Genomic DNA, 14,203 nt, shown 5'->3' with positions numbered 1-14,203 from the left:
TGACTTCTGGAGCAACCCAACCTAAGACATCTACTCAAGAAATGGAAGCCTTGATCTGGTCCCGTTTGTCATTTATTGAGTACCTAATGTTTGCCAGGCTGTATTCTAGCCGCTGTGAGAACAGTGGTGAACAAGATGAGGTCCCTGCCCTCACAGAGCTCTATTGGAGGGGAACGCAGGCAGTGGAGAAGCTGACAAGCAATGTGAACGACATCAACGCAAGTGGTGATCAGAGCTTTGAAGGAAAAAGAAGGCAATGGGATAATGAGGGACTTGAGGATTGCAGATGGCGACTTTAGCTCTGGGAGCCAAGGAACTGATGTTTGAGTTTAACCTCTATGAGAAGGGGCAGCCCGAAAAGTTGGGGGGGAAGACTTTGTTATATAAAGGAAATACACCTCCCCGACTTTTAAAGTCTGGATTATATCAGACTTCAACCAGGACAATCTAAAAAGCTATGATCCTCCCAGGAATGAAATGTGTCATCATTTTAAATTGTGTAAATCTTTCCATGAAGCTTGAAGCCTTGGTTCCATATGAATAAGTATTTCCTGAGTCACATTCGTGGGGTATAAAATGTCAGTACCAAATAAAGATGATAAGATATAGCTGACAAAATTTGTTTCGAAAATTTCCCATACTAGAAGGCTATTGGTGTCTAAACGGGAGTTTACTTTTAAGGGCAACAACTCGGTCATAACTCTCTGTGTTATTTTTGTATCCATAAAAAACCATTCTGATTGCTTTATATATTCTATATTGACAAATTGCCATAAGGCAAACAAGGCAATCAAACTTTCAGTCAAGTCTCATAATGACCTTGTCTCAGGCACAAGTAGAAAGAAAAAAAATGGCAAACACAGCAAACATTTCTTCCCACAATTTAAAACATCTACTTAAACAGCACATCCTATTGATGGACTAGATGATGTTTCTTATCTCAAATAATGTCTTAAAAGGAAGAGATAAATAGTTTTTAACACATTTAGCATTTACTGAACTGTGAGCTATACCAAGAATTACAATTTTTAGACAGTGACAGTGTCTAAATGATTTCATTTACTCTCTGGGGCCCATTTGTACAGCCATTATTTAGGCAAAAGGATGGCTTTGCCTGAAGACTTGCTCTTGGCCCTGGGAAGATACCAGTGGACGTGACACACATTCCCTGCTCTCAAGGCTCTCTTTTTCTAGTGGAGGAGAGACAATAAACAAGCAGACATAAATAGTTCCAGATAGTGATGAGTGCTATGAAGAAGCTAAACAGGATGGAGTAGTGGGTGGGATGGGAGCCCAGGAAAGCCTCCCTGTGGAGGAATGTTTAAACCAAAGGTTGATGGATAGGAAGGGACTGCCCATGGGAGGATCTGGAAGAAATAATTTCTGGGTGAGGAATAGCAAACGTGGAAGCCCAAAGAACAAGTTTAGCAAGTCTCAGGACCAGTGGGACCAGCGTGGTGGGAGTGAAGGGGAGGAGACGAGGCTGAGAAGGTGATGTCTGGCTCATGTGGGTCTCTCTGTATCTTAATGACACGGCAAGTAGTAGCACAGGTGGTCACATCTTGTTAGAACAGACCATAATCTCACCTTCTTTAGAACAAGAGTACTCATAAAAGCTCACGTTATATTGGTGCCAGGCACTGTGTTAAGCAACGTCCATGAATCACCTCAGTGATTCCTCACAAACACTTATGAGCTGGGCATTATTTTTATCCTCGTTTTATGGATTTAGACCTCAGGCTCAGTTACCCAAGTTCACACAAGTGCACAAGTGGCAAAACCGGAATTGGAGCCCAGGGAGGCTGACTTCAAGGCAGACGCTTAGTCCCTGAGCAGCAGGGACTGACCCCCTGAAGGCTGCTTGATGGATTCCTTTCTTTTTTTTTAAACTTTTTTTTTTAATTAATTAATTTATTTATTTAGTTTTGGCTGTGCTGGGTCTTCGTTTCTGCGCGAGGGCTTTCTCTAGTTGTGGCAAGCGGGGGCCACTCTTCATCGCGGTGCGCGGGCCTCTCACTATCGCGGCCTCTCTTGTTGCGGAGCACAGGCTCCAGACGCGCAGGCTCAGTAGTTGTGGCTCACGGGCCTAGTTGCTCCGCGGCATGTGGGATCTTCCCAGACCAGGGCTCGAACCCGTGTCCCCTGCATTGTCAGGCGGATTCTCAACCACTGCGCCACCAGGGAAGCCCCTGGATTCCTTTCTTGATGCATATTCCCCTGTTAAAGAAAAAACATCTATTGACAACAGAGAGAAAGGGGAGAAACCAGAAGAGGTTTGATGAATGGCATAAATAAGAAGAGCTTTAAATAAAGGCCAGGCATCCATTCACCTTATATCTAATGACTGTTGTAGAGGGCAACTCATCATTGTCAAAACGGAAGCCAATATCTTTGGCCTTCAACTTTCAAAATCCAGCAGTCACGACTAAACTGTTCTGTATTTCCAGGCTGCCACATCTTGGACTTTCTTTCTCAGTGTGACAAACCTGCCAGCTGTGGTTTTCAAAGCCTGTGGCTCCTTCCCCGTCAGCAATATAGCACACTGGTGCTCTGGGCCTGTGCCCTGCTGTCTGCTCTCTAGCTTGCATCGAAAGTCAAGCTGGGACAAGGGACTGTAGCTAAAGAAGGACCTTTACGAGATATGTGATCCGTCTACTCTCTTTTAACCTTGACCAACTTTTTATCAACAGGCAGCTACATGTCTGGACTCATAACTCAGCCCCATCAGGATGCCTGAGTTACCATGTGATATCATGGCCTTGGCATTTATATTGAGCAGAGTTATGAGAATTCTTATAAAACATAAATTTCTGCATTTGCTGAAAATTATTGAGAATGTTATCCATTAATATTGTTCAATTGCCTTATTAGTTTCCAAGTGAGAAACTTCCTTTGGAATTTAGTGTTTTGGTGGGCGACCTCTTTATTTCCTTAATTTATTCATTTGATAAGAAAAACCAGGAAGGGACTTTCCTGGTGGCACAGTGGTTAAGAATCCGCCTGCCAGTGCAGGGGACACGGGTTCGAGCCCTGGTCCGGGAAGATCCCACATGCTGTGGAGCAACTAAGCCCGTGCACCACAACTACTGAGCCTGCGCTCTAGAGCCCGCAAGCCACAACTACTGAAGCCCGCGCGCCTAGAGCCCATGCTCTGTCACAAGAGAAGCCACCGCAATGAGAAGCCCACGCACTGCAACGAAGAATGGCCCCCGCTTGCCGCAACTAGAGAAAGCCCGCGCGCAGCAACAAAGACCCAACGCAGCCAAAAATAAATAAATAAATTTACAAAAAAAGAAAGAAAAACCAGGAAGCTCAAACCCACATTGGCATGCCATCACCATAATTATATTAGTGTTGTGCTTAGGTGTTTGCTTTCTGTGACCTTGATATTTTTCCTTTTATTAACCATAGCACATGTATGTCCTTTACTGTGTTATCCTAAATCCATCCCACGCCCTTTTATTGGAAAGGAGATGGCCTATATATTAAAAAACAAATGAATTAAATGAAACCATGTGGAAATCAATGTAGATTTGTGTACATTAAATCCCAAATTAGAGAGCCACTAAAATGTAATGTGGTTAGCAATTTCAGTAATGATTTGTTATACATTTCTTTTAAATGCTGAGTTCACATGTTACGTTTACAGTATTAGTTAATTTATGTTCAGGTGTTCTGGCCTTACCTTTACATTGTGCTTTACATTGCCTAATGTGTGATATAATACTCCCATTGTTACTTTATTTAGTTGTCGACCGATTCATTTGATCACTATACAATCTCAGGTGGATATGATGTTAGATGCAGCTTGACAAAGTTGCCATTTGTTTTCACTTCAAATCAATCCCACCTTCTCTCTCTTGCTCTTTCCACTGTCAGTGTCACGCCTATCATCTGCGTCCTGACTACGCAAGGTGAGGTCCTAACCTCAGCATCCCCTTCGAGTCTTGTTAGAATGCAGAATCTCAGGCCCCGCCCCAGGCCTACCGAATCAGACTCCGCATTTTAACAGGATCCCCGGTGATGCATATTCACAGTGAAGTGGTGAGAAGCACTGTTCTCTGTTACTACGGCAGCTTGCTCACCTGCTACAGGACATCCTTCTTTATCCTTCAGACCTTTCTTTCTGAAATATAGTTCCCATGATTTATTTTCCCATTGCCTTGCCAGGGCAGGAGGATTCCCTTATTTAAAAGGCATCTGGGTGTTTTTTTAGAAACACAGATTGTCCGGCCTTTTTAATGGATCTGTGGTAGGGCCTAGGAATCTACCGTTTTTTTAACAAGCATCTCAAAAGATTCTGATGATCAGGCAAGTTTAGAAAAAACTGGTTCCATGATGTAAAATCATCCTCCTTCGCATGGCCTTCAGACCCTCCTCAGTGTGGCCTTTGCCTGTTCCCCACGCCCACCCCACCTACCTTCACTGTCCATTTTCTCATACTACACCTCCTGAAACCCCGGCCTTCCCAGACTTTCTTCCAATACAGGCAGCATTCCCACATGTTAGAGCCTTTGCTAACTTCCCTCCATACGGGATGTACACCTTGAACCCTTTGGGCTCTACGTGGTGGGCTTCTTCCTGGCCTCCCTCAGACACCAGCTCTTTGGGAGAATGCCACTAGCTCATTCTCTTAGTGAGAACTAAGGACTCCCTCCTCCTTACACACATCACTTTTTGCTTTTTTCCTCTAGTACCTATCCATTCAGCCTAGAATTGTCATCGTGCCCCACTAGCCTAATAAGCCCCTTTGAGAACATGTCTGATTTATCTTTGTGTTGTTTCTACCTCTGCCCGAACTCCCAGTGTATCACTGTACTTTTGCATCATGAGGCTCTTAAATAGATATTGGATTGAATGCAGATATACTTTTGAGAGACCGTGTTCCACTCAGCCTCATTTATTAATGGTCCTTAAAGCCACCAATAATTTGAAATGAACAACGATATGTAGATTATTGGATGCTTACTGGATTTTTTTGAAAGGGGGGTTTTACTTACTCAGAGACTCATTGGCCTCTTTTATGGTGGTTTATTTTAGCAAACACCAACCCATTCCACTTTTCGAACAACTATGGTGCCTGCTTTGCATCCTATTAGCTCTGCCTGCCCATATCAGGGGCATTCTTCCAGGATTTGCCATTAGTGTTTAAAGAGCTAATGAATTGTTTTGAATTGCTTGGTGCCAGTACTTCTCAGAAAAACATAATAGGAAGATTTTTTATTATTTTTTGTTTTATAGTGTTTTCATATTTTTAAAAAAATAGATCCCTTGTGTAAAAAATAAAGTTATGTTTACTGTCTGCTAGAGTGTTTATACTTCAGACATGTCATAATAATTTGTTCTTTTTGTTTCAGTAATTCAGTACAACTTTAAAAATACTTATTTCCTTCTTACAGGTGGTTGATAGTAAAAGATTCCTTTCTACTATATATGAAACCAGACAGCGGTGCTATTGCCTTCGTCCTGCTGGTAGATAAAGAATTCAGAGTTAAGGTGGGAAAGAAGGAGACGGAGACGAAATATGGACTCCGAATTGATAATCTTTCAAGGTACAATTGGAAATATTTTTAAAAGATTTCTCTAAAAACAGAGTTTTTCTCCCAACCTTAAGTGAAGAAGATGGTAAAATAATTTAGATGTTAGAAAATTGTTATTTAGAACTCATTCTCAATCAAAAGTGATGAAACTACTTTTCTTTTTGTATATTTTTAAGATGTGAATTACATATGTACACGAGTCAGAATAAATGATCCCATGTGTTGCTACGTGCCTGTTTTAATAAAATATATGCCTATTTTAACAAAATTGACTACCCAATAATACCAATTTACCAAACAGATAAGGAGTAATAATTCATATTTTTAAAAAGTAAAAATTTACTTTATAAATTGATATCCTTTTATTAACAAAACATGTAAAAAGTGATTTGATTACAAAAATTCTGTTTACATACAGATTTTAAGAAAGATACCTTGAAGGATACTCAACTGTACATTTACTATAGATTTTATTAGCGAGTGTGTGTGTGTTGATAAATGTTTGTTTCTGGAAGACTGTAGTTATACAATATATGTGTGTCTTTATATATACATCTGTCTCTATAAAGTTCAGCCTCATGTATATAGATACTTATAGATATAATTTCTCTCTTTATACACAGACATTAAATATATATATATATATTCTATAAATGTGCTACTCTTAGTAATATGTTTGCATGTGTGTTTGTGTGTGTGAAAAAAAGTGCTGAACTTCCTGATCTCTGACAATAGAAGGTTCAGGATTGGTTATTGGAAATGTAGTGGTGCTGCCAATAAACCTCCCTCCTGGGAATCCCTGGTGGTCCAGGGGTTAGGACTCTGTGCTCTCAGCTGTCACTGCCCAGGGCCCAGGTTCAGTACCTGGTCAGGGAACTAAAATCCCACAAGCTGCGTGGCACGGCCAACAAACAAACAAACAATCAAACAAAAAAAACCCCACCTCTCTCCTGGTACTATACTTTCCTGTTTTCTGGGGGACTGTAGAAATCAGGCCACAGTTCTCATTGGTCGCTAGAACAGTTACTTACTGGCCGTCTTATCTCCATCTCCTATCCTCACTCACTTGCACACCCTTGCCAAATGAATCCGTACAGATCCAGGTTTCATCTGCTTCCTCCCTGGTGTAAGTGGTCCTCCTCATTGTATCCAACAAGCCTAAGTTCCTCCATTTACAATCTGAGGCCTTTTATCTCTCTGCCTTTATTGGCAACCCCTCCCTAATACAGCCTTTCAGTTCTATGGAGACGGTTCTCTTCACCATCCCTTCTCACACATTTTTAAATTCCTCTTCACCTTTCTCCTTCCTGTCTCCATGTTTGGAATGGTTATTTTTTTTTTCTTAACTCTGACTCACATCCTGTGATAAGACCGCTGTTTGTCACTATCTCTTCTACAATATCTGTTTCTCATAACTGGTTTTCAGAGGCATTTCAACTCAGTTGGAGTAGTACTAGCATGTTGGCTCAAGCCCAGGCACTTTCCATGCCCTCCTGACCTGCCCGCAGAGTCCTGTGTCAGCCCTGCGGCGGCGGATGGAGAATGCCTCACTGCTCCCAGCACCACGTCTCACCTCGCCCCTCGCCAACCTGCAGACAAAAGCCAAGCATCAATGTTAGGATGTTTGGACATCCCTAATCTTTATAAATAATTATTTTGGGGTCTGTGAATATAGCCCCTCCCCTGCTTCTCATCAGGATCATTGTATTTCCCCCCAAAGGCAAACTCTCCCTCCTCACTCACAGGGCTTTTATACTGAGGTGGGTTTCTCCCTAAATGGCAGGGAGACCGCTGGCTCCAACACCTTGTTTTCTCTGAACTTCAAATTTGGATAACTTATTCCCACCTCTTGGTGTTACTCACCAATTCTGACATTTGTCATGTAATAACTTTTTATGATCTCCTACTCTGAATTTTTTTTCAGCACTGATAAATCTGTAACCACTTAGGATAGTTTAGTCATTGGCAGTAGAAAAATCCAGGCAATCTGGGTTACATCAGAAGTCATTAATAAGCCACGTTAACCATGGCTGATTCCAAGCTTCCAACTATGTCACTGAGATGCGTTTTCCTGGCCTTTCTCAGCTCTGTCTCCTGGGATCTGCTCCATCCTCAGGCTGGTCCCCTGGTGGTAGCAAGATGGCTGCCTCTTACACTCAAACCAAGTTCAGTGGAAGGGAAAGAGTCTCTTCCTGGCATTTCTGAGCAAGTCCTTGCATTTATTCTCACTTGTTGGGTGGAATTGGCTAATGTCCTCATCCCTGAACCAATCTTTGAGATCGGGGGCTGGAAGATGCCATTTTGTTGGCTTTGGTGGACGCAGAGTAGGGAAGGGAGGCTGAGGGAATGGACACGAGGCAGTCCCAAGGGAAATGTCCTCTACAGGAGCCAACAACTCTCTAACACTTAAATGTAGGACCTCACCTTACGTCTCTTCCGTTGTCCTCCTCACAGTCTAGCACAGCGAGCTCAAGGCCTGTAATAAGTGCCTTTACACAAGTTTGCATAAGTGAATGAGGGAATAAGTAACCTGAAGGTTTGTTTTCGCTACGTTGAATATAGTTTTAAATCCTGCCAAAAATGTTTAAAAATCTGCTTTTTTGATATAGGTAAGGTGCTCTTTGCCTAAAATTTTCAACTTATGTTTGCTGCGGTAACAAAACAAAATGGGACATGTTTAATTCTTAAATTGTTTAAAGAGACAGAACACAGAGTGACCATTCTTTTCCACATTTTGCTTTTCTTTGAAGGACACTGATTTTAAAATGCAACAGCTATAGACATGCTCGGTGGTGGGGAGGGGCTATAGAAGAATTCATCCATAAACATGGCCCCAACTTTCTCAAAGATCATCGATTTGGGTCTTATGCTGCTATCCAAGAGAACACTTTAGCTAAATGGTAAGATCTTTTTGCTCTAAGACAATCACAGTAGTCATAGCATTTAATATTGTAGTGGTCTAAATTCACCTGGAATCAATTTTTGAAGCTGTGAAAAGATATTATGCATTATACTTAACAAGGGCCTTTCTTTATAGGACTACCTGAGCAGCACTTAGTTTTCCACTTTTTGTTTTTATGATTTTTTACAGAGAGCTTTAGATAGCTAACTTTAGATTTTGAAGTTTGATTTTAAAATTAACTTCATACATTTTCTTAATGATGCAAATGGAAAGTTTATTTAAGTCATTAGCCATAATTTAAGAAAGAGAATTTACTTGCCAGGTATTTCTTTTAAATGAAATCCTGCTTAGCATGCTTTTCTACCCATGGATTAGAAACTGGTCTGCTTTCAGTCTCAGAAGAACAACCGTGTGTGAGTTCAACAGGATGGGAGAATTCATCTGACCCCATACGATGATGAGACCAATCAATTTGTTATTCTCTCAGCAGAAAAGAATCAGGTTGCCTACTTCTGTCTATTTACTGTACTTTCTACATAGCAGACAGAAGGTGTTGTTTTCAATCCTTGTTTCCAGTTATACAAAGTAAACTGGTGGTTTTGTAGAAACTCTAGGCAGTGACTTCCATCTTCTCTTTTGTCATAGGATAGATTCCTTTTTTTTTTTTTTTTGTTAAAAAAATGAAACAGAAAACTTGTCTTTCAGGTATGTTAATGCCAAAGGATATTTTGAAGATGTGGCGAATGCAATGGAAGAGGCAAAAGAAGAGATTTTTATCACAGATTGGTGGTTAGTATTTGTCCCTGGGGAGTTTGTTTGGCGGTCTCTATGTTTAGGAATATAGAACAGTGTTGTGCTGTTATAGAATTGTACATTAGGAAAGACAGCAGTACTCACAGATGGTTTGGCCAAAGTCTCAACTAATTAATTGTAGTAGCCTCCACTAAAAGATCTTTTCAAAAAACCTGGCACCCATATATATTCTTAAAATATTTAGTTTGAACAGTTTTGTTTTTGTCTTTCCATTTGGAAGCAGATAACCAATATTCATTTTAGTAAAGATTATTTTACAATGCAAATATAGGTGTAGAGGTAATGGAAAATAATCTTCCCTGGGTATCTTTCCTCATCTTGCTGTGTCTGTCATGAGGTCCAGTGAATATGCTTCCTCTGAATTGTCCCTTTGAAATTAGAATATTCCCATTTGCCTATTCTATTAAAATATCCATTGTAATGGTTAGCTTTTTTGGAGATGCATCAGGTTTCAACTTTCTAATCCCCTTTAAAATCATCCATGAGAGTTATTATGTTTATTAAAGCCACTAAAAGTCTTGTACCTAAAACTCATTTAGCTCTTGGGAAATTTTCCTCCTGGAGTGGGTGCAGGCTTTGTAGTCTGACTTTAGTTCCAATTATCCATATGCCTGGATAGTTAAAACCCATTGCAGATGCTAACATTTGCTACAATGGAAATGAAAATGTCTTAAATATGTTTTCCTTCTAAGAACTTAGTTGCTTGAAATGCTCCCTGTTTTTCCCTATCCTGTTTCCTTCCAAATGCTCTCTTGTACTGAACTATGAAAGTATCGTCATAATTCATTTCCTCCTAATTCTAGGTTTTGCAGGGAGGGGAGAGTAATTAGGAATGTGAACGCATCTTCTTCTACTGTTTTGCCTCAGTGATGAGGAAATCTATAATTCTAGGGCATGCTTTCCCAATTGGCACTATTGACCTTTGGGGCCAGATAATTCTTTATTATGGGGGTGTTGTTCTGTTTGTTGTGGGATGTTTAGAAGCATCAGTATCCCTGGCTTTTATCCACTAGATGCCAGTAGCAAGCTCCCAGTTGTGATAACCAAAATGTCTTCAGCTGTCATCACATGTCCCCTGGCAGGGCACAGTCCCTCTTGGTTGAGAACGATTGATCTAGAGTCAATAGATAGGGTGTGTGATAGTCAGCATGTCTGAGAACCTGTTTATTCTCATGTTTATGGAGGACCTTAATCTTGGCCTTTATATTCTTGCCAAATTTTGTCTCTTCAGTCAGTTACCAGGAATAAAAGAAAGTTTCATACTTAGAAGCTATCTCTTTGGTTGAATACTTTCTAAACACTTATGAGAGTAGATTCAAGCTTAATGTAGTTAGGTATGTTCCTTTAAAAAGTATTTCTGAAAGTTTGACAGGGACATGAAAGAGACTGAAAATAGCATTTCCACTGAGCCCATATTTTCATGTTTTACACAAGCAAATAATATATATTTTGAAGGTTCTGAACACTAAAATATAGACTCATTTAAACATCTAAAGAGATGGAACCTTGAATGTTTTTTTTTCTACTGTCAGCAAGAAAATAAATCAGGAGGTTATTGCTTTTTCGTGACTGCACTAGGATAACATCTTATTACAACACTCTCTTTGAAATAAAACCTTTTCAGGAACTTCCCTCATAACAAGGAAGAAAATACTTGTTGTGCAAGTATGTTGCAAAAGAGAGCATTCAGAAACTTTATCAAACCCTGATATATCTGGGTCTGAGAGAGTGAAAAGCATAGTGAGAAGGTGCACATGACTTTTAGAAGTTTCCAGTCTAATTCAAGAGACATCATATACACGAGTGAAAACTGTGTTAATCTGTTTCTAAAACAATTAGTATGCAACCAAAGGCAGATTTAGTGAAATGAGAAGCAACCTGGGACCTAGAAGCTCTTAGTTTCTTTATTTGTTAATTCATTTAACCGTCCATCTTTTCATTTGTTAATTTATTCACTCATTCATCCCAGAGCTATTTAGTGAGCAGCCTCTATGACGGGTACTGAAGGAGGCCACATGTACAGAAAGATGAAAGAGAAGCAGCCCCTACCCTGGAACAATAGAGAGTCAGGAAGTCGTGTGTAGAACAATGGATTAGGGCAGTGACTGAGCCTGCAGAAGCTGTGGAAGCTTCAGTGGACAGAATGCTGACCTGAGTCCTGAGGGATGGAGCTGTCCAGTTGAAGACAGTGAGTGTTTTTGACAGAGGGATAACCAGGACCAAGGCATAGAGGGGTGAGAGGGCACAGCAATTTTGGAGGAAGGTAGAGGTCGTAAACAGCTTAAGCACAGCATTCTTTGGGATGGTGGGTGGAGATAGCATTCAAAAGACGGGTTAGGGCCAAATTGTGAAGGGCCCTTCATGAGCTGCTAAAGAGTTTGCATCCTTTGAACACTGGAGTCCTTTGAACTCCAGTGCAGTCCCTTGAACACTGGGAATCAGTGAACATTTTTAAGCATGGGAATTTTAATCAAATTTGTTTTCGAAAAGGGACCATTTTGGTTATAGTGTAGAAGATGAATTGAACAGTGGTTATAGAGACCATCTAGCGAGTTATTGCTGTGGTCCAGGAGAGGAATGGTGAGAGTCTCTGCTCAGACCACCTTAGGGGCCTTACTATTACTAACTCGGGACAAGTCATATTCACCTTTATAAGGGGTCATTTCTAAGGCATAGTTGAATAACATTAAGTAGCTACTATTTGTTGAATTCTTACTAAACACCAGGGACTGTGTTATAGATGAGAAAAGTGAGGCTCAGTGGGGCCGATTAGGAAACTGCCCGTAGCCACACGGTCTGTACGTGCTGGTGCTGGCTTGGATCCAGTGTGTCTGCTCTAGTGCCCACGTGTCACGGAGCTGCCTCTCCCAGGAGCCGACTGCACCGCATGGTGTGCGAGATCCCTTTTAGCTCTGACATTTTTTAAGTGCAGATTGGATTTTTTTAAGGTGCTGGATAAAGTAATAATCAGATTTGGGTAGATTTAGTCAGAAGAAATTTTCTGAAGAGGTAAATTCTAAGGTAGGCTGTCAGGTTAGAAGAGAGAATGATTCGTTAAACAGCCCAGACTATCTGAAAATTAAGGTGAAGAGTAAATCCTAGCTAGAAGTTGAAGGTATCAAAGGAGGTAGTTTCTGTGTAAAGATGAGTGAGCATTCCTCACTTGTTTCTCTGTATCTACCAGGAGAACATGTCTCATATGTCTTTTCTGTGCTTGGTGCTACTTCACGTCCCCCTGTGAACTACCCAGCGTTCCCTGGAGCAAGTCCTAGAATGAGGCTGGGTGCCAAGAAGTGGCTTCCAGTCCGTTGCTTTAACTTAGGACGGATGTACAAAGCGTGGCGTAGATCAGCTTTCCTCTGGATGACGGTGACTCTCATTCCCACTGGTCAGCAGGGATGTTTGGAGCACGTGTGTTGAGTCTTTGCCTAGATTGGTTCTCTGCCTGGCCTGTCGGTGGTGAGGGTGCAGGTGGGGTCTGCCACAGTGTCTGTACCGAGTCCGTGCATTAAACAGGCCAGAGACAGACTGGATTAGTAAAACTGGAGAAAAAGAAGAAAAACAATAAACAAAGATATTTAAAGGGGGAGTTTATCAGAGGAAGGGGAACAGAAACAAGGTCTCCTTTGGGCTGGAGACAAAGGCTATAAAGTGAAAAACAGACTCAACATTTCATTTGGACTGGCTCACAAGCTAAGACTATTCTAAGTAGGAGACACATTTAAGTTGATTTTAATGTTATGTTTTTCAAATGGTGGGTTGCGACTCTTTAGTAATTATTTATTAAAAGAACTGGGCTTTCCTGGTGGCACAGTGGTTAAGAATCCTCCTGCCAATGCAGGGGACACGGGTTCGAGCCCTGGTCCGGGAAGATCCCACATGCCGTGGAGCAACTAAGCCCGTGCGCCACAACTACTGAGCTTGCGCTCTAGAGCCTGTGCTCTGCAACAAGAGAAACCACCGCAATGAGAAGTCCACGCAGGGCAATAAAGAGTAGCCCCCGCTCACTGCAACTAGAGAAAGGCCATGCTCAGCAACGAAGATCCAACGCAGCCAAAAATAATAAATAAATAAAAGAAATTTATTAAAAAAAAAGAATTTAGTGGGTTATGTTCAGAATTTTATTTAAATAATGAAATAGGATAAGAAAAGGAAGGAAATAAGAGAAAGGCAAGTTGCAACTTAAGTGGCAGTAAGGGTTATTAGTTTGTGAAATTTTTATTTCAGTAGTCAGTAGAAGACTGATTGATAGGAAGGTAGATAGATAGATAGATGAAAATATTGGGGTGGATTCATAATGTATTCCTGTGGATTATGACCCAAAAAATTCAAAAGCCTCTGACTTTCAACAGGGTTGGCAAACTTTTTCTGTAAAGGGCCAGATAGTAAATATTTTAGGCTTTTCAAGTCACATACATACAGTCTCTGATGTATATTCTTCTTTGTGTGTGTGTGTATGTGTGTGTGTGTGTGTGTGTGTGTGTGTGTGTGTTTAATAACCCTTTAAAAATGTAACAGCCATTCTTAGCTCATGGGCCATACTAAAACAGGCGATGGACCAGATTTGGCTCATGGAGCACAGTTTGCTAACCCTTGTCTTAGAAAGTAGATTCAAGTTACTGTATTATATCAATACTAGGAGTTAAGTATATGGTTAACATGAGAAACTGTCAATCTGTTTTCCAAAGTGCTTGTACTAGCAATGTATGAGAGTTTCATCCCTCCTCATCATTGCAAGCACTTGGTACTGTTAGTCTTTTTTAATGTTAGCCATTCCAAAGGGTATGTAGTAGTCTCTCACTGTGTTTTTAATTTGCATTAACAATGTCTTTTCATGTTAAGCATATTTTCCTGTGACTTTTGGACATTTGTTTAGCTTTTTTGGAAACATATTCAAATCTTACTTTTCTTCTTTTTTTGTTGGATTGTTTTCTTATTACTAAACTGT

At 40.7% G+C, this 14,203-nt stretch overlaps 1 protein-coding gene across 7 annotated transcripts in view; it reads left to right on the top strand.

Moving 5' to 3' along the window:
* The window catches only part of PLD1 (phospholipase D1), a 218,439-nt gene that overhangs the window by 112,542 nt on the left and 91,694 nt on the right, over window positions 1-14,203 (top strand). For all 7 annotated transcript variants that reach the window (XM_082458924.1, XM_082458923.1, XM_082458925.1 and 4 more), the window contains exons 9-11: window positions 5,400-5,552; window positions 8,291-8,440; window positions 9,148-9,231. In XM_082458924.1, coding sequence (XP_082315050.1) covers window positions 5,400-5,552; window positions 8,291-8,440; window positions 9,148-9,231 — 387 coding nt within the window. The remainder of the gene's footprint in view (window positions 1-5,399; window positions 5,553-8,290; window positions 8,441-9,147; window positions 9,232-14,203) is intronic.

This window comes from Balaenoptera physalus, assembly GCF_965194825.1.
Source record: "Balaenoptera physalus genome assembly, chromosome: 4".
In the NCBI taxonomy this organism is placed as follows: domain Eukaryota; kingdom Metazoa; phylum Chordata; class Mammalia; order Artiodactyla; family Balaenopteridae; genus Balaenoptera; species Balaenoptera physalus.
The sequence above is the reverse complement of the archived record's forward strand: the minus strand, read 5'-3'. Positions and strand labels throughout refer to the sequence as shown.